We start from the raw sequence: 21,801 nt of genomic DNA, 5'->3' as shown, positions 1-21,801 counted from the left end.
GCTTATGCCCAAATACATTTGTTAGTCTCTAAGGTGCCACAAGGACTCCTCATTGTTTTTGCTAAACAATCTGTTCCACTTTGTATTTAGGTGTGACATCCTGAGTACTTTTCCCAGACCTGAAGAAGAGTTTTTTGTAGCTTGAAAGCTTGTCTTTATTACTAACAGAAGTTGATCCAATAAACTATATTACCTTACCCACCTTGTCTCTCTAATTTCCCTGTGAAAAAAATTGATTTTGCAGAAACCCTGTTTTCCATCAAAAACAAGAATTCTATTAAACAAAGCTTATTTACATAAAAAGTATAGTTTAACTGATCAATTCTGCTTTTCATTTAAAAAGATGCCAATATTTTATTAAATATATTGAAAATTGAAATAATGAACATGGGACATTCCTGTGCAAGAGGTAAATAAATTTATATTACTCTTCTCAGAGCAAGTGCATTCACCATTCCAGAAGCACATGGAAAACTACTGACTAGCATCTATAAATCCTTGACAAAAAGGCATCTTTTAAGGAATTTTTATGTTGGCTCCATTTAACCTGTTTCGGAGGCATGCATCTGGTATATGATCCCTGGGGGTCCAAAGAAACTATGTATCACACTGGACAGCACAGAGAAAAGAGACAAGTTAAAATTCACAGCAAGGATGGAGACAGCCTCCACAATGGTATGTGCATTTATTCCAAGATAACTAATATACAGACAAGGGATTATTCCATTCCCATTTGTTGTGTACTCACTGATCCAAGGATATGGAACACTACTGGGATACATCAAACAGTGCATTATTCAAGGAAGAGAATTAAGGTATTAAACAGGTTAGAAAAACATAGCAGCTTTTAGTACCTGATACCAGAAGGCAATATCTGCTGAAAAGCAGGCATCAATCTTGTAATGTTTAGTGAAGGGGAAGATTGAAGCCCAAGAGGTGGCTCTACAAATCTCATTATGAAAAGCTATGTTCCTTTCTTTCCCGGAGGCTTCCATGGGAGAGAGAGCGCGAGCTCGGACAGTAGAGATAGCTGAAGAAGGAGGGTTTTTAGAGCTGATGGATGGTACAGTCAGCTTCTTTGCCGTTTCTTAGTGGGACGAAGACTTTCTAGCAAGTTTGGAGATCTTTACTGGGTTTACCATTAGGAAGAAAGAGAGACACATTTTGCAAAGAAACAATATTGTTTATCAAGGGTACCGGATGCTCTTGTGAACACCAGAGAGTTGCTGTAACGTGACAACAAAAGAAGAACAAAGAGAAATTTCTTGGTTCAAATGGAAAGTTATTTTAGCTTGGTGATGGATGAAGGAAAAGTATAGAGGATGTGATCTTATCTTGGAAGAATGGGAGATTAAGTTCAAGGAACTTCCAGTTCACCTACTCTACTGGCTGAAGTAATAGCAAAAGAGAGAGAATTTAATGGCTAAAACAATAAAGGAGGGTGAGATTGAAGGAGGTTGCCTTGACCTATAAGTATTTTTGTAAGATTCCATTTAGAGATATCAGTCTTGATAGGACTAAGTCTGGTGAAAGCCTTCAACAAACTAGTAATTTGTGGGAGAGTGGAAGTCTTGTTATATCCAAGATTCCTAAAGTAACTTGAAAGAACTGACTTCTGTAGATTGAATCTTGTTGAGAAAAAATGCCAAAACTTTGTGCAAAGGATAAAGAGAAAAGATTCAATGCCTTCAGCTCTGCCTTTCCACATTAAGAAATAAAAATGTAGCTCTAGTTGATAGTTATGCTCATATTTTCATCCAAAATAGACTCAACTTCCAGGATCATATTTCTTCGATGAAAATATAAGCGCAACTATCAACTGGAAGAACTACAGTTTTCTGTTTTATGGGAAAAAGCGGAGCTGAAGGGGGGTTGTGTACTAAATCAGTGCTCAGCAAAGAAGGTGTCTGGATTAACATAATCTGTCATAAAGAAGTGAGGGATGATCTTTCAATGTAAGTATTTCAATGGCCTACCTCACCATAGTGGTCAGCTCAATGGATCTGAGTGCCAGATTTCCTTAGGCCCTGATGAAAATCCCAACTCATATATTTGGGGGTTGCTCATAGGTTGGTATTAACAATTTACTGGGTAGCCAGAGGCTGAAGTCAGCCAGGGGGAGTTAAGACACCCTACTATTGAGCTGAACCATAACTGTATTACAAGCATTGCTATGTTTATCTTCACAACACCTCTCTGAGACAAGGAAATAGAACAGAGAGCGGAGAACTCAACGTCACATAGGAAGCTGTGGCATAGCTAAGGATGGGACACACATCTCCTGAGTCCCATTCAAGTGCTTTTATTTTAAGACCATCTTGCCCTTCTAGAAGGCAAGAGAATTATGGTTTGCAAGGCTAATACAGTACAATAAGAATTTGCAGGGATGAACTTGGGCTTCCTGACATTCAGAGTATCATCAGAACAAGACAAAAGGCATACATCTAGGGACTTCTCCACAGAAAGACTGCAGAATCCCTCTCCAAGACATTGTGTTACAGTATCTGGAATAAGAGAGCTGATGTCCATGATGGTTACTGAGGTGAATAAGTCAAGGAGCTTCTGATATTTGGAAGAGTTAGCAAAGAGAATTTTTCTAGTCTAATCTCATAATTTGAGAATCTGATTTCTGAGTTATATGACATGAATAATTAATTTGATCTGGATATATGCTTCAGACATGGATATAAGGATCCTCCTAGGATGGCTTCAGAACGTCTTTTCTGACTGCACCTTAGAATCACAGAATCCATAGAATATCAGGGTTGGAAGGGACCTCAGGAGGTCATCTAGTCCAAACCCCTGCTCAAAGCAGGACCCATCCCCAATTAAATCATCCCAGCCAGGGCTTTGTCAAGCCTGACCTTAAAAACTTCTAAGGAAGGAGATTCTACCACCTCCCTAGGTAACGCATTCCAGTGTTTCACCACCCTCCTAATGAAAAAGATTTTCCTAATATCCAACCTAAATCTCCCCCACTGCAACTTGAGACCATTACTCCTTGTTCTGTCATCTGCTACCACTGAGAACAGTCTAGAGCCATCCTCTTTGGAACCCCCTTTCAGGTAGTTGAAAGCAGCTATCAAATCCCCCCTCATTCTTCTCTTCCGTAGACTAAACATCCCTAGTTCCCTCAGCCTCTCCTCATAACTCATGTGTTCTAGTGTCCTAATCATTTTTGTTGCCCTCCGCTGGACTCTTTCCAATTTTTCCACATCCTTCTTGTAGTGTGGGCCCCAAAACTGGACACAGTACTCCAGATGAGGCCTCACCAGTGTCAAATAGAGGGGAACGATCACGTCCCTCGATCTGTTGGCAATGCCCCTACTTATACATCCCAAAATGCCATTGGCCTTCTTGGCAACAAGAGCACACTGTTGACTCATATCCAACTTCTCGTCCACTGTAACCCCTAGGTCCTTTTCTGCAGAACTGCTGCCTAGCCATTTGGTCCCTAGTCTGTAGCGGTGCATGGGATTCTTCTGTCCTAAGTGCAGGACTCTGCACTTGTCCTTGTTGAACCTCATCACATTTCTTTTGGCCCAATCCTCCAATTTGTCTTGGTCCCTCTGTATCCTATCCCTACCCTCCAGCATATCTACCTCCCCTCCCAGTTTAGTGTCATCGGCAATCTTGCTGAGGGTGCAATCCACACCATCCTCCAGATCATTTATGAAGATATTGAACAAAACCGGCCACAGGACCGACCCTTGGGGCACTCCACTTGATACCGGCTGCCAACTAGACATGGAGCCATTGATCACTACCCGTTGAGCCTGACAAACCTTGATGATTCAGATAGGCAACCACTACCTGTGGGATTCTATACAAAGTATTGATGGTGTGAGATGGGGAAAGGGGTGGTGAGTAGTCTGTGTGGCAGAGAGACAGAATCCCAGAGAACCCCTAAAAGGAATGGGGATACAGATGAAGCTCCCTAGCCACTGGAGTTGGAATCAATCCTGCTTGTGACGGAGGGTCTTCCTACAGTTACATCTGCATCTGATTGAATCTCTCTACCTACAGCAAAATGAATGAAAAACTGTATGAGGAACAATTCTGTTTTGGTGCATACTTTCCTCTCTGCCCCACTGTGAGTGAATAGCAATTTCTTTCTCCCTTTGCCTTGATAAGGACACTTCTCAGTCTTTGATTTTTTTTTACTTCTAACTTTCAACTAATAATACTAATATCTGCATTTAGAATGTAACCCAGTTGTGTAATTATATTTCTTATGCATGAAGACAGCAATAAACTTGGAAAAGAGCCTATTAGCCCTTCTGCATGTCTAATTACACATTTGATATTACTAGGTAACCTTTATAAGTGACTGGCTTTGAGCTTATGCAAAGAACTGAACACCCTGAATACATAAACAACAGCAGCAGCAGCAGATCCATGTTTGATTTTGTATTCTGTTCTTTTCTGGTTTCCGTCTGTCAGCTGTAGTCTGACAGCCCTGGCTTTATTTGGCCATCTATGGAAACATCTAAAAGATTTGGCTTTTGTATCATTTGGGTGCAGTACTGAATAAGAACTGACATCAAATATCAATATTATTGGCCTAGCTAAATGGTAGCTGACATCAAGCTGGACTGCTGAAGAGGTAAACAAAATTGAAATTTCGTTTTTGTATAAGAACTGTCTGACATTATTTGTCCTTCAGTAAATCAATGGAAGACTTACCAGAAATGCTGGTTGCATTTCTGCGTGGGGAGGGAAAGCTGGGTGCTGCTATTGAAGTATGTTTTATGAAGCCTTTTGGGCATTAATAATTTCAGAAATACTATTTGTTTTAAGGAAATTTAGTTACTGTGATTTTTCCCCCTAATCTAGTGCAGGCAAGGTGCGGAGAATATCAGTTATACACAAGCACCAATGAATGGTGACTCATTCCTCCGTTTATACGCAAGCATTTCTATACGCACACACCAAGGTTCAAACTTTGTTCTAAGTTACAGTGAATCTGAAGTAATTCCACAGAGGTAAACAGAGTTACTGTATGATAATGAGGTACAAAGAACGTAAATGCCTGTCAAGTTGGAAAGTGCTGTATAAGAACTTGTTTTAAATGTTGCGGTTTATCAAATTCTTACAGTTTAATACAGGTGTATTACAAAAACAGAGAAGATACTCAAGTTCAATGCCAGCTCAAGTTGCCTGAGTGAAATTTACATTATGCAACTGTACTGTTTTCCTATAATTGCTGAACACAAATATACATATCGGGTCCGATTTTTCAAAACTCAGAACAAAAATACTATTTTGCAGAACAGACAGTAAAGTGATTGTCCTTTAAAACTGTCCCATTTTGCCTTTTACGTGCACTGACAAGAAAGAGCTGCATCCATGACCCTGCCTCCATATTCTGTGCCAGTGGATATAGCCAATCATGGAAGGGTGCATAGGCTGCACTATGCAAAGTGTCTGTCCTCGATAATACCTAGAGAAGGGATTTTACCTCCAAGTGCAATTTCCCTTGGGTCTCCCTCTGATAGGGCACATCAGCACCCCTACTCAACTGAGCTATGTGGAATCTATTATTCTGGTGAGTCTTGTGTGTCTTGGGGCCATTCACTCAGAGCCTTTGAAGAGAGTCTGAGTCTGCACTGTAATCTCTAGAGAAATGTGCAAAACTATATCCTCACTTATGTATGTATTTTTGTAAGTAATGAAAGGGCCTAGCCCTGCATGAGAAAAAGCCATCTTGAACATTTTAGGTGATAAATTAGCTGTGATGTAGTTATGGAAAAGTAAGCAAATAAAATATTCACCTTGATTGATTGGTCCTTCAGTTCTCGTATAGATTGCGCCAATCACAACACGTCTTCAATTCTTCTCGTAACCTGGCCTTCCTTCTCCATGTACGGCCATGTCTTTTCATGATAAAATCTTCCCATCTCTTTGGAGGTCGGCCAAGTGGTCATTTCAGTTCCCATGGGTACCACTCAGCGACAGCTGCAGTCCATCAATTGTCAGTAAGCCTCACTATATGCCCGGCCCATTGCATTTTACTATGCCTGCTCTCAACAATGATGTCCTGCACTCCACTCTGCTGTCTGATCACTTCATTGGGGACTCAGTTGTGGACTGAAATTCCCAGGATTCTTCTTTCCGTCGCCCTCTCCATGACAGACAGCTGCTGCTCCTCTGTCTTCATCAGCGCCCATGTTTCGCTACTGTACAACATTGCTGGCAGTACTGTTGAGTTGAAGAAGCTGGCACATGTTGCCTGCTGCAAAATCCTATCTCAATGCCTCAAAGTGGCACAGCAGTGACCCTGGCTTCTCTGACAGTGAGGATAGTGGAGTGTATTCTTCAGTAGGTTCAACTATGCTATTAAGGTGTCAGACTACCAACCCAGGGTTGTCCTCCTTCTTGAAGTTGGGTGCAAGCTAAGTTGAGGAGGTAAATGCACCACTGACAGCATAGCCAGTGGGTGGATGAAGAAATGGCTAAAACAACACAAATAAACAGGCCCCAACTCCTTGTGTGCTCCTCGATCTGTTCTACGACAGTGGTAGGGAGTTCAGTTGACAAGACGCTGTTAAGAATTTCAGGGGACAGAAAAAGGACTGCCTTCTCAGCGTGCACCTATAACTGAAGGACACTGATGAGAAACAATTTGATAAACCATGTAATGGAGGAGAAGGCAACGACAGACTGCAACATCCTTGGTCTCTGTGAAACACGATGAAGAAAGGAGATGGAAGTGAAATGGAGAGATGAAAGTACCTTCATGTTGGGAAAAAGAAAAAGCCCAAGAACCTTTGGAGGAATTGGCTTCATCATCAACATGGAATGTTCTTCAAAAATCATCTCCTGAAAGTTTAAGTCATCCTGCATTGGGGTGCTACACCTCCAACTGAACAAGGAGAGCACCCTCAGAATTATTCAGATCTATTCTCCCACAAGCGCATGCAAAGATGACAATGTGGAAGAATTCTATCAGGAGCTCAAGGAAACCCTCACTCAAAAATCCACATATACGATCGCAATGGGAGATTTCAACACCAAAGTTGGAAGAGGGAAAGAAAGTGAAAGTTTCATTGGAAGGTATGGCATTGGCGAATGGAATCCACGAGGAGAATGACTGGCAACTTTGGTGGAGATGAAAGAAATGTTCATTGGTAGAACCTGGTTTAAGAAGAAGGCTAAGAGGAGGTGGACTTGATCACACCCAATGTGAAGAACAAGAACAAGATTGACTATATTCTGATCGATAAGTGGCGCATTGTACAAGACAGCTCAGTAGTGCCATCATTTAACACCAGCAGTGACCATTGCTTGCTCAGAGCACGGCTCAACTTCAACAAAAAGGTGGAGAAGAAAGCGCTACAGATGGCAAATCAGAGACAGTGGCCAAAAATATTCGATGAGGCAATCTTGAAAGTGAACGTTTCCAAGGAAGACTGGAGTCTTTAGATAAAATCTTCACTGATAAATTGAGGCAATGCATGAAATTAGCCAAGAAAGAAAGACCAAAAAGAGTGAAAGGAAGAATCTCAGAGGAAACATGGAACTTGCTAGAGAAGCGGTGGGATATGAAGTGAAAGATGGTAACAAACTTGAGTCACAGTGAGGGGGAATGGCTCAGAGACAGCAAGAAATAAACTAAGCTTTGTCGTAGGGATGGAGCATTATTGTACATATAGCAGGAACTTTACATACTATAATCAGTATGTGTGCCTTCATCAACTGTCACAGGATCGTGAGACATTCCTACAAGATACGCAATTTCATGAGGGGGAAATATCTGTTCATGAAGACTGTTTACAAAAATGGTATATGGAGATTTTAAGATCAAGATGGGATGTTTTTCTAAAAGATACACTCTAATTCAAACAGGAATTATTTCAGGGAAGGTGTATGGCCTGTGTTATAAAGGAGGGCAAATTAGATGATCACAATGGTAACTTCTGGCTTTATAACACAGTGACAATGAGAAACCTATCCTTCGTGCACAGAACTTACCTTCATGTTGAATGTAGCATGATTACAGGAATGCAGGTGACCATAGAAAGTCTGAGCACAGAGGCCCTAGGAAATCAACCAAAAAAAAAGAAAACAATTAAATGATTTACAGTTATGTAAATTACAGTATTTCCTTATAAATACCGAGCTTGATTTTACTGTCATGTACAAAGATGCACGTCACTCAACGTGCTAAAAATTAGCCACTGCACTTCTGCATTCATGACAAGGAGCAGATTTTTTAAAGACATGTGATGATGCTCATCTGCTTCCAGAATTGTGCTTAGTAGAAAAGATGCATTAAAATATTGTCAGCTAATGGCTCTCTTACAAAACACTTTTAATGAACTAGACACATACAATTATAGTCCTTTGGAAAGCAGAGTGCCAGCTTTCAGTGAATGCTTCAATAATGATTTAATAAAGTGTAGTGATTTTATATACATTACTGTGATGCTGTATGATTGAAATATGTCCATTTATATCATGGATATTGCCACTGTTATACAATTGCAACAAATCTTGTATGAAGTACATCATCTAAGGGATCAATGGAAAAGTTACAAGATATCAAATATGATTATCCTGGTTAAATCCATGTTTCATCTCTGTACCTAAAGTTATGAATATTGGCTATGGACTTATATCTTATACATGTAGTATTCATGGGTAACACCCACCAGGTAAGATTTACATCAAGGCTAGACAGCTTTGTGTTGATGGTCCATCAAAGACACTTAGCTCTCACAATGGGCCATAGAAGAAACTCATTCCACCCAGATAGCTCTTCCTGCAGATGCCTCAGCCTCCAAGGGGCCAATGGCCACCCCCTGTGAGTCATCAAGCCATGTAAGGATATTCAATATGCTGATGTGATCCTGGACTCCACCTTGTGCCAGTAACTTTCCACAAACTGGGCTGTGAGCTTTGTTTGAGACAGTAAAATTCCAGGCATGTGGCAAAGGGTAAAAAAGACCTCTGAGATATTTCCATTTTGCCTTTTTCCCACTCTGATTCTCTGGACTCTGGATTTACAACAAAAAGGAGTATTTCAAACTATGGATTGAGGACCTTCCAATTTTTGGAAGTTACCAGTGAAACTTTACAAACTAGTAGTCTATTCCATCACTGCTACAAACCAGATATAAGGACTTTGCAGTTATTTGTATGTATACAATCTATTAATCATTATTAACTCTCTTCTTTTCTTTTATTAATAAACCTTTAGATTTTAGTTACTAAAGGATTGGCAGCAGCACGATTATTGGGTAGCATCTGAGTTATATATTGACCTGGCTCCATGGCTGATCTCTTGGGATTAAAGAACTCTATGTGTGATGAAAGTGGTTTTCAGTAACCACTCCTCATAGAGTCCAGTGTCTGGGTGGTGAGACAAGGGCTAGAATACCCAAGGATACTGCATCTTTGAATTCCTGTTAACCAGTGTGTTGAGACAGAAGTTTACCTTTGTTACTGGCTTGGTATGGTATAATCTAATAATAGAATAACCACCAGTTTGGGGTAAATTGGTCTGATTTCTCAGCATTTTGTCCTGAATCTAGTATCTCAGCTGTGATCCACTGAGACACGGTGGCAGTTACATATACACCTTTAATGTCTGTCTTAAGAACCCAAAAGCAGTGAAATCAAAATTCATTATCTTCTATTGCCCTCCCCAGCAGGCTGTAGTTGACCTAGGGAGGCCCATAGTATAGGTCAGATGTCATCTCAGATTTCTGACATGTGCTCTCTGTGGACAGCAGGCATCCAAACTACAATATCTCCTGCCTGGGAAAGAGATGGCCAAGATGGGAGAAAGGAGCTAGCCAACCTATGCTCTCCAGACATGGGAAGCAGCCTACTGGCAAAGAAGTCAGCAGTCAGCAACCTACAATGCCTCGTCCTGGGAACAGATGACCTGGGTCTTCAGGGGATGGAGGACTGGCATAAAAGGCTCCAAGTTTGCCTCCACTACGCCAGCCTGATCCCTCCCAGAGAGATCTAACCTCCCTCCAGTTCCACACACCCTCAACAAACTACTCCTTTCCTCTGAAACCTGGCTCTTCTATACTGGGAGCATTTACCAGAGCTCTCCCCTACCTTGGAGGGATGTTCTTCTCAAGGGCCTTCCCTGTTGGTAAGCTGGGCCATGGGGAGAAAAGAATCCCCCATCTTGATAAAAAATAAGTACAAACTGACCCAAGGGGAAATAGCATTAAAATGCCTTCCATTAAAAATAGCCAAAGGTTTTGGGCAACGCATCACATGTTAAGAAACCACTCTGCACTTTGGGCAATATTTTACTGGCATTGGAACCAATCAATATTTGTTTATGTAAATGTGACCAACAGCAAGAACTGCTACTGAGGTTAGACCGTATAATACCCCCTCTATTTTTATGCTCACTTTATCTGAAATTCTTATTTTAGCTGAATTTACAATCATTATGCTCAACCCAGTGCTGTTATTTGGGGAAAATTTTAAACTCTGTTTAACCATTCATGAGTATGAGAGAGTGAAAAATTACAGGTTTTCCACCGAGGAAAGATTTTAATGTACTCTTTGGGGCATGGATAACTCAAAAACTGTTGAAATTCATAAGACAAACTTTCACAGCAAGATTAGTCCTAGTCTCTAGGCTAATTTGCAAAGAAAAAAAAAACACTTTTATGCATAGTATGGAATTTCTATTAAGTTTATAGTTATCTTACTCCCTTGCTGCAGACATATACACAACACAATACTTCATGCCGTCTTAACCCTGCTGGTCACTGGTTCCATGACTCAACCAGTCCTCAGTCCTCCTTCCTGGAGCTGGGTTATAATCCAACAGCCCCTTTACTTCCCCACGTGGCACTCACCAACTACTGCTTCCTCAGGCCAGCTGCAGCTTCACAGACTTCCGTCCTGCCTGACACTCCTAGGTCTACATAACTGGAGTGTTACAAGCTCCCACTCAACCTCCGCCTCTTCCTTTTGACCCTAGGCCTGGCCTGAGTTAGTCACATGACCTCATTATTACTCATCCTCCCCACCTGGGAAGGTGAGTTAAGCATATTGCAGGTGAGGCTGAGGCCCATCTCCCCTTACTGGGCCCAGGACCGCACACAAAAAGGACAAGGACAGCACCCTGTGACAAGGACAGCACACAAAAAAAGTATAATACAGCAGTTGCCCAGTAGGGATGCATCAATTAGAAGTAACGGAGGAGGAAAAGGACCTAGGAGTATTGGTTGATCATAGAATGATTATGAGTTGCCAATGTGATATGGCTGTGAAAAAAGCTAATGCGGTCTTGGGATGCATCAGGAGAGGTATTTCCAGTAGGGATAAGGAGGTTTTAGTACCGTTATACAAGGCACTGGTGAGACCTCACCTGGAATACTGTGTGCAGTTCTGGTCTCCCATGTTTAAGAAGGATGAATTCAAACTGGAACAGGTACAGAGAAGGGCGACTAGGATCATCCGAGAAATGGAAAACTTGTCTTATGAAAGGAGACTCAAGGAGCTTGGCTTGTTTAGCCTAACTAAAAGAAGGTTGAGGGGAGATATGATTGCTCTCTATAAATATATCAGAGGGCTAAATACCGGAGAGGGAGAGGAATTATTTAAGCTCAGTACCAATGTACACACAAGAACAAATGGATATAAACTGGCCACCAGGAAATTTAGACTAGAAATTAGACGAAGGTTTCTAACCATCAGAGGAGTGAAGTTTTGGAATAGCCTTCCAAGGGAAGCAGTGGGGGCAAAAGATCTATCTGGCTTTAAGATTAAACTCGATAAGTTTATGGAAGAGATGGTATGATGGGATAACATGGTTTTGGTAATTAAATATTCATGGTAAATAGGCCCAATGGCCTGTGATGAGCTATTAGATGGGGTGAGATCCGAGTTACCCAGGAAAGAATTTTCTGTAGTATCTGGCTGGTGAATCTTGCCCATATGCTCAGGGTTTAGCTGATCACCATATTTGGGGTCGGGAAGGAATTTTCCTCCAGGGCAGATTGGAAGAGGCCCTGGAGGTTTTTCGCCTTCCTCTGTAGCATGGGGCATGGGTCACTTGCTGGAGGATTCTCTGCTCCTTTAAGTCTTTAAACTACGATTTGAGGACTTCAATAGCACAGATATAGGTGTGAGGTTTTTTTTGTAGGAGTGGTGGGTGAAATTCTGTGGCCTGCGTTGTGCAGGAGGTCAGACTAGATGATCATAATGGTCCCTTCTGACCTAAATATCTATGAATCGACATGGAACTTCATTTGGGACTCAGGAGACCTAGGTACTATTCTAGGCTCTGCTGCTAACCTGCTGCGTGACCATGGGGAAATCACTTCACTGCTCTGTGCCTCAGTTTCCCTATCTGTAAAATGGGGATAATGATATTTGCCTGTTTGGATATCTACTGTTGAAAAGCACTCTGCTGGAACAAGATACTATTCTCATGGAAATTTTGCAATACAAATATAGCAATAATAAAAAGAAAACCAAACCATTACAAAATTCCATTATCTAAACTTCAGTTATAGGAAGAAAAAGATTCACAAAATGGGCCTAATGCTCTACTTGTGTTACTCCATTGTCTTCAATGGACACACAGCAACAAAAAATTTGGCCCTATATATTTAAAAGGGTTATAAATAATCAAACCACCACCCATAAACCCTGATAAAAAAGAAAATTTAAATATTCATTACCCAATTATGAATTCTCTCTTAGCAGAGATACATTATTACACACAATCCCCAGGGTAGATAGTGAGAGATAAATTAAATTTGGATAATAACATAATAGGAGATGGGAAGAGTGTAACCGAATATTCATGAAAAGTCTGGTGGAGAAGAATTCTGAGAATACAAAATCTAGTTTGTGTCCTAGTGGCACTGTCAAGCTACTTGTCAAAGCATTTTTTGCATCAGTGTAGTCATGGAAAATATACTTTGGCCCCTTTAAATTAATGTGTTGTTTGGTAGGATGAAGGGCAGTGACTTGCACTCTGATATATATATATATATATATGCTAATATTTTAAAAAATCCATCTTTCCCCAAGCATGGGAATTCAGAAGGAAAAGACAAGAAACATGTGGACACAATCCCCCCGAATGAGCAATTCTTGACTTTCCTTCTAGAAAGATCTCAATCTTTATCACCAATGAATGAAACAGACAATGGTCTTGTAAGGTGTTTCTAAATAGTGTCCCTGAAGAGTAATTACAACAACGCCACTAGATTCATCATAATTTGTAGTGTATCAGCAGATCAAATTTAATTGCTAATAATAATTGCAAATAAATCTAATATATTTAATCTAATATTTCAGAGTTTACATTTTATTGTTCCCTTTAGCACCCCCAGTCATGGTAAGATTTGTACTCTAACTGCATACATAAAAACTATATGACTGCACCTGCAAACCCTTACTGATGAACATAGTGCTTACTACAGTGAGCAGCCCCATTGAGGTCAAGAGGTAATAAGTATTTTCAGGATCAGAGCCCATGGTAAGAAAATGTTACATTTGCAAAATTGAGCACTCAAAAGTGAATTAATGATGCACACACAACCTTAACACTGCCTCCCCCTTGCATACACATTCTGCTTTGGTCTTTAATTATTTGATTGTATATTAGTATATCCTCAGGACCCTGGTCTCATTCAGTGTGAAATTTACCCCATGCAGACTGCCTGCACAAGAGGTGTAAGTCCCAGTTAAGAAGTATTTTGAATGCCCTATGTCCAGGGGTGAATTTCCCACTGAGTTAAGAGGAGGAGCCCAGTGGAATGAATTAGGCAGGGGTCCTGCAGAACAGGCTTTTGTGGAGCTCCCACTAAGGCAATGTGGTTCTGCAGTGTCTTCAGGGCAGAGTCCCTTTGCAATTAGCATAATCTGGTCCATTCAGTATTAGAAGTAATTGTTAAAGGTGCAAGAATATCCCATAGCTCATGGTTACAGCACTCTCCTGACAGCTGGGAGAACCCTGTTCAAATCCATTCTCCGCATCTGGCAGAAATAGGAATTGAACTTGCATCATCCACATCCTAGGTGAGTGCTCTAACCATGAGGCTAAAAGGCTAACACCACCACCGTTTCCTCTGGTCATACTTTAAATGGGACTGGATACAGTAGGCATGCTCAAAGTCTGCCTATCAGATCAGGCCCCGCGCACAACTTAGGTTGCTGAACATATCTAGTCTTTCCCTGGTTTGTGAATTGCTTTGGGGCCTAGGTGGGAGATAAGTGTCTGGGTGCTTACAGTGAGGCAGCAGTGCCCAGAGGCAGAAACTTAAGCACTGAGGGAACTTTTACTCTGAAAACTTAGGCATCAAGTGAGTTTAGGTGCCTTTAGGGTTCGACAAGAGCTTTGTGAGTTGCAATGGAACCAAAACTGGGATTTAGGCACCTCAATCTGAGACTGAGGTGCCTACATTAGAGATTTAGGTGCCTAAGTTCTATCATGGATCCCACCTACATAGAGCAGATGCAAACATTGTTGGCACTCCAGCACTTTACACCATAATGCCTGGCTTACTGACAGTACTTCTTGCCACCAAGAAAGCAATGAGGATGCCTGATATTTGACCAAACCTCTCCGTTTACAAGAGTGTTAGAGGCAAACTCTGGAACACAGTACTTTGCCCCATATAATGAGAGACAAGATCTGTTAGAAAGACAACATCTTATCCCAACATCAATATTTTGGAAGATTCTCCGATTTGGGTCCAAAGTTCCTGAGACATTATTGTCACAAGTCCAATGACCATCAAACTATGTCTCTCCAGCGAGAGAAAAATAAAAGAGCAAACTGTTTATTATAGAATTCCATAGTTTTAAAAGAGCAACAAATTTATCCAGTTCCCCCCTAAGGAATGTATTAATATCCTTGGGTACAAAGCCCAGGAGCCTCACAGGGCACTAAATTATGAAGAATACCATATTCATTTTTAAACTGAGTCACCAGTCTTTTGATATCTTTGAAATTTAAATTAGTAAAACAGGGTTTTCCTCCACTCTCTTTGAATTACTAGCTGCTAGCCACTTCCTTTTATGTGCACTACTTTCTTCTTTTGTAGCTTTGCCATGAAACTAACAATCAAAGAAAAACACCACAGCAGCAGCATTCACTGAAAGGAAACAAGTATTAAAAGTGAAGCATTTGTTGATAAAAATGGATATAAATATTCTTTTTCATTTCAAAGCTTTAAACTTCTATTTGAATTAGTGTTTATAAATAACACAGAAAAACATCCCTTGGTGCTTATCAAACTGTTAGCTTTCACTAAATATAGCTGTTAATTGCCTGTCTGGGATTAGAGTCATCTGAATGATCTTAAAAGACCCTGATGATGCGTCTATTTTTAAACCTCAGCACAAAAGAAAAGGTAGCTTCAGAAAGCATTTTGCCATTTTCTTGGAGCAGAGAAGCTAAAATAGGTAACCTTGAAGCAATCCTCATGGAACACTGAAACAAGGAACCTGAGTTCAAATAATTTCTTAGGTCTAATTTACACCACGCAAAAAGCCAGGGAATTCAGTGCCATGGGTGAAATTCTGTTCTAATTTCTCCTTGCTATTGAGTGATGCATATCTAGGCAAAACAGGACAAGTTAAGGATAGAGATTTCAGCCCAGCTCTTCATTTCTTTTCATCTATGGAATTAAGTTAGACCATTAACTGCTTACCACAGCAGTTGGGTTTCCCTGATATGTATTTAATTGCTGGTTTAACAAAATCCATTGAGCCATTTTTGATTTATGTGAGTGTGAAAACAATATTGTGCTGCATGTTTTAAGGTGCTGCTCAACCATTTTGAAGGCCTTGATAATTTGAACTCTTTCGGGACTGAGAATGTCATACCACGGGCGATAGACTTCCACAAAGAGCACATCCTTTACAGGGCTGAAAAGTTTGGTTGAGAAGTGTTATAACTGATTCAATATAATGTGCTATGTAAGTGCAGTACATAATTTTCTTTACTGATTTAATCCTTTATGATCTTTTAGATATACACATCTGAGCGTATCTACACCTGTTTACATGGACAGAGATTCAAATATGCAGGACTTCTTGGCCTTCCTGGGAGTTCTAGAGCCTTCAAGAAGTGCACCTACAGGGACTGGTGAGTGTACTCAGAAAAGTGTTTACACAGCAAAACACTCATCGGTATTTTCACTGGTCTTTGTGACTTGGAAAGAATGCTATGATCCCTGAGTGCACCTTAAAGAAATACTCATGGGCCAATGAACACATCCTTTCTTCAAATAACCATATGCCTTACACGTCCAAATAGGAAGTCCTAACTTTTCTACACTAAAGTAGAAAACATATGTATTAATTAAAATAAATAATGTCTTGCGCTTACATAACGCTGTTCATCAGAGGATGGACTTTACAAATGATGCCCTGTGAGGTAGGTAAATAGTAGTATTATCTCCCTTGTACAGGTGGAGTAACTAAGGTACAGAGTGATTAAGTGACCTGTCTCAGGTCACACGGGAAGTCTGTGGCAGTGTCAGGAAACAACTATTGGGATACCATCACAAGCAACTATAAATCAAGGCCCTGAAACTGAGACACCCCTCAAAATGCATTCATTGGAAAATTTCAAATGAAGGGGGGTTTTTGTAATGTTTCGCAAACAGTACTGGACTTCGAATGAAAAAGTCCTTTGAAAACCCACGATTAAAGAAGATAAGAAATGTTGACACTAAAGAATCATTGTGTTTTCTGTAACTCCTCCCCCACAAAGAGACAGAAGGGGTATAATGATATATACATATCGAATATGACATTGAAATGTCAAAATGAATAATTGTTAAATGGTAAGGGTAAAAGTTTTGATAGATTGATAGTAATAATTTGTAATAATGGATAGTGGGTGAGTTTAAATGAGGTAACACTTCGGCTCAGGTCTTGCAGGCATAAGTGTAGTTTTGCCAGTTCTTCTTTTACACAGAATTGCCAATCTGCTTAAAATGATGTTGTTGCTGATGGAACAAAGATAATGTTGTTCTGGAAGTTTTGAGGAAGAAACATACAAATCTGTAACAAGAAGAGATGTTTTACTGAGAAAACCCAGGATATAAAAACTGCAGAAAAACAGCAGAAAAAATGCAGGAGTTGGGTAAATTAAAATGTCCAGGTTACATAAAGAATTAAAGGGTGGCTGTGATAGAAGCTGATTGGAGAAAAGAAATATGGAATGTGAAAATGTATAAAAGAAGTGAACAGGGCCCAAATCAGAGAAACAATGGACCGAGAACTGAAGGAACAGGACTGAAGGACCAGACAAAGAGATCAGAGGAGGCAATAACCAGCATGAAATACAAGCTAACTTTCCCAGTGTCCCAGAATTAGGAAATCTGGGCCCTACACCTATTCTGTTTTGTCTGATATTATTTTCTGGCATAAATATATGTTCAGACACTGTAAGTAACACTAATTCTGTCTGAAATTGTATAAATAAAGGCGAGAATTGATTAAGTCTAAATTGGGTGAACTTGTGACTCAGTTCCCCCCATTTTACACCCTCCCCCCAACACAACCTACATCTCTCAGCTTTCACGCCCATGTTTCAAACACAAGACCAGCCTTCCCTTCAACAGGAAAAAAAAAATCTGCGAGTCAACCGCCAAGGTTGGGAACGTAAGCACAACAAAATTAAGATGCCCATCATATTAATTCTGTCACATTGCACATAAATATTATGGCAAACCCAGTGGCATTGGAGCAATTTTTATAATGACGGTGCTGAAAGCCATTGAACCAAAATGTAAACCTTGTATATGATGGAAACAACTTTAAGCTGGGGGTGCTGCTGCATCCTCAGCACCCGCAGATCCAGCACCTCTGGGCACATCTTTGAATCGACACATACAGCACCACGGTCAACAGATCAGTACAAATATGGAAGGAACTAAGGTAACTTTGCTTTGGGAGTACTTATTTCTGACTTTCCTCACTCCTGTGCATTTGAACTTCCCCTTAACGTAGCATTAACATAGCTTTTGGATTAAAATATTCTTCCAAGATATAAATGTTCAAACTTATTTTTCTTAATTGGGAAGAAAAATGTGCTTTCAGGCCAAGACCTTGAATGCTAAGTCAGTTCAAAGTGAACCTTGGAGGCTCTCCTGGCAAACCCTGAATACAAGGGTTTGTAATAGAAATGCTGACAGACCCCATTCATGCCTCTGTAATATAATCTGACTCCACGATAAATGTTTCATGAATTAAGAAAGTTGAAAAAGCCTTTCTGTTTGACTTTGTTCTTGAGATGAAAGCAAATCATCTTTTTGTCTTCTCCCCACACTTGGATTTCTAATACGGCAGTCTGCTAAAACCCTTAACCAGAGGCAGTATTTGAACAGACATGACCATGTAGGGTACCCTCTTCTATGAACTCCTGAAGGATTCATCAGCTTCCAACTCAACAGAAAAAAGTTTCAACAAACCAGAGGAATGGAAAAAATATGGTTTTGTGACCTATTTACTAAACATTTACAGAGTTTCGGTGCACTGTTTAAACAACTATCTTCCCCAGAGAAGGTTTTAAAAATAGATGTAATTGAAAAACAGACCGCTGACAATTTGACCCTGAGGTCTTCTCCACCGTAGGAAGTCTACCACTTTTTGACAAAGGGTGTCAAGAACTGTACAACCTTCCCTCGGGCAGCGTAGGACAATCAACGGAATTCAGTACTTGTTGAATAGAAGTTTTTAGCTTGTTTATCCAATATTTATAGTTCAGTCAACTTTGCTACAATGAGTGTTGAACTCAATTGATCAAGATCACGCCAGAGGATAAACTATTTCCAAAGATCTTGAGAGGGTAGGGTGGGATTCATTTTTTAAACCTCTGGCTCATTTTTTCTAGACACACCTTTTCAACCAGTCCATCAGGGTCCCACTAGAAAAAAATAGCAGTAGTACTCTCCCATATGCCACCTACATGAGACACCGAAAGGTGAGATCATCATGAGACTCCTCTCACAATAGCTCTTCATATTAAGATCAGCCTTTCCTTACTTATTTGGCTTTACCAGCAGAGAAATAGTGGATAACATTGACTTTTAAATCAACATTATTCTTCAGAGTCAACCACCTTTCTAATTAATAGGAACAGTTTGCATCCCTCTCACAGTTATTGTTCAAGACTATCTGGGACTCAGCCTCAGGCATTAGTTGTATTAGTCTTTACTTGGTTCATGTTTGTTAGTTTACCCTTGCAGCTAAAAGGGCTATAGTTTAATTTGTGTTTTTTTGTTTACACTGAATCAGTCCCATTGAATGGTAAGGGACTGTGTAATAACAGAGGTGCCATCTTCAAGGTAAGATGTGAAACTGAGGCTCTGAGCACTCGTGATCACAAAGATCCCATGAAACACTGAGGTGTGTTAATTAGCTTTTCAGGATGGGGATGCTGAGAAATCAAACCATGCAGGTCTAAATTCCACATAATCCTGCCTCTGAGGCTAGCACTCTTTCCTATTGCTCTTTAGGGCACCTCTGACTGCAAGCCCTCTGCCAACATTTCTCTTTTGTTGTCCTCAAAGGGGCTGGTGGACCGATCTCCTCTGCCTCCAACTTGCTTTTCAGTCCAGGTTGTTCCCCTAATCCAGGGTGCACCAGGTGACCACATCCACTATCATGCAGTGTCAGCGGCGCTAGTGTCTTTAAACAATACATGAATGTCTCTGGGGAGAGGAAAACCTCCAGAAGGAAGAAGGGTCTGGGACACATGCCGGCAGCCAATGCTGTTAAAGTTAGTGAAGGGTCATAGACACTCTCTAAATCATAGTGCAGAAGCTGGAAACCACTAGTTGTCCCAAATAGTACACAGTTGCTAAGGAACCAGAACAATTTTCTGCCTACCACACTCAGAATTATGGGATGTCTTCATCTGTGCTCTCATTTTAGCAGTACTGGCAATTGAAATGTCTCCAGCAACTACAGAACCCTACGGGGGGAGGAGTCAGCCATTGCCTGCCCCTCCTCCTACTGAATACCAGTGCAGGGTAGTCTGTACCTAGCAAGCTGCAAGACGAAGAAAGTGAGCACACAGTTCCCCCTCCCCCTGGAGGGGGAGCGGGGACTAGAGACGGCCATGTGGCTTGGGAGAGGGAGAGTGTAAGGTTGGATGGACCACCTCTTAAAAGACATCCAAGGTATTTATGGAATATCAATGTCCTTGAAGGGAAGGATGTATGAGGAGCTGTAGCTGGAAGGACCTAAGGATTATACAAAGTGTTTATTCACCTGGTTGATGTCCGCAGACAACACTAGAAACAGAACCCATTCCTTCTTCAAATGGATTCTGAGATCTACATGAACATATCAGATTGCCACTGCGTTAAGCACCCAATTTAGATGATTGCATTCCTCCCCCTGTAATTTTAGTGGTCCACCCTACAGAGGTTCTGGAGAACAATGGTCAATCAAGATGGCCAGTGCCACCCTGCTAATCAGGGTGAGTGTGTCCCTCAGCTCTGCTCACTGCATGAGTGGGATGAGACCCTTCTCTCTCACAGAACAGGGTAGTTTATTTTTATTGTAGCTAAAGGTCACATTAAATGAACTCATGATTCCAAAACTCTGAAAAGCATACAAGAGTTTTCATGAGTTATGTTCAAGTGGTATGGATATAATAGGTCTCTCTCATGTTCAGTCTTCTGAGCCTCAGTTATCTTAACCTAGGAAGGAGCACTACAAAAAAGATCAGATTAACTGAATTTGCTAATGGTGCCTAATAAGGGAAGTAGTGATCACAGTGAAAGCAGAAAGGAACATTCAAAAGAATTTATGTTGGCCTTGTAAATGAGATGACACGAAGGTGGATGTCAATACAAGTAACACATAAGTGGACTTGAATTAAATATAAGAAATAGAGATGAGTCCAAACTGGAAAATCTGCCAATTCTCTTTCCTCCCCAGATTTCAAGAGCAGGAGATTGATATTCAAGTTCCCTGCCTTTAAAATCTTAATTCTCTGTGAAACCAAATATAGAAAGAGTCTTATTTTTTTGGATGTGGTTCAAATGCAGCCCAAGTTTGTGGAAAGCTAACAAAAAGAGCTGATCTCATAAGATGTCCACCATTTCTCCACACCTTCTGTGGTTGTAAACTACTTGCATGTGTCCAGTGATTGTATTTTTAAAGCTGTACACTCTATGTCTTCTCTACCTAGGACTCTCAATAAATAAAATACATAAAATCTACAACTCAGGCTGGCACGAATATTGCAAAATCTCTTGAGTTTTCCATTCTATTTCAGTTAAAATCTCTTGAAAAGCGCTCACAACATTTAGGCACATTCAAACAAGAACCATAGCCTTGGTTCAGACTCAGACCCAAACACCAACCCGTTATTTAATTCACACCAGAACAGTACTTATTTGCCTATCTTGAATAAACAAAACTAAGTTGTTTAACTAGAACAAACAACTTAGAAAACATTGCAGGCAACCTATGGAAGAGTTGCCTGCAATAACGAAGGATGGCTCAAGGATAGGGAATGGTCAATAAGCCTCTTCCATTTTCAAAGTGCCAGTGAGAATCCAAATCAGGTCAGTGGTAGCAAAGCTATTACCCATCTGACTGCTATTTTCTTTTTTAAAATCCCATTTTTATTTTTAAAAACTCATTAGTAACAATACTGCATTTACACTGTGCATTCTATTGTCAAACCTGTTATATGTGGAACATACCCCATCCAAGTTTAACATGGCAAATCAATGGAGAAATAAACCAAAAAAAGGAAGATTAAAAAAAGAAGCTATAAACAACCCTGCAATTTTTATTAAAGCTTTCAGTAATAATTTGTGATTGGCA

The 21,801-nt window shown here is 40.4% G+C and overlaps 1 protein-coding gene across 1 annotated transcript in view; it reads right to left on the bottom strand.

The window, feature by feature from the left end:
* Nucleotides 1–21,801, bottom strand: part of SPAG16 (sperm associated antigen 16) — a 724,599-nt gene that overhangs the window by 169,301 nt on the left and 533,497 nt on the right. Inside the window, 1 exon segment of the mRNA XM_077830377.1 lies at nt 7,975–8,040. Within this exon segment, the coding sequence (XP_077686503.1) occupies nt 7,975–8,040 (66 nt within the window).

Source organism: Eretmochelys imbricata, chromosome 11 (assembly GCF_965152235.1).
Source record: "Eretmochelys imbricata isolate rEreImb1 chromosome 11, rEreImb1.hap1, whole genome shotgun sequence".
Lineage (NCBI taxonomy): Eukaryota > Metazoa > Chordata > Testudines > Cheloniidae > Eretmochelys > Eretmochelys imbricata.
The sequence above is the reverse complement of the archived record's forward strand: the minus strand, read 5'-3'. Positions and strand labels throughout refer to the sequence as shown.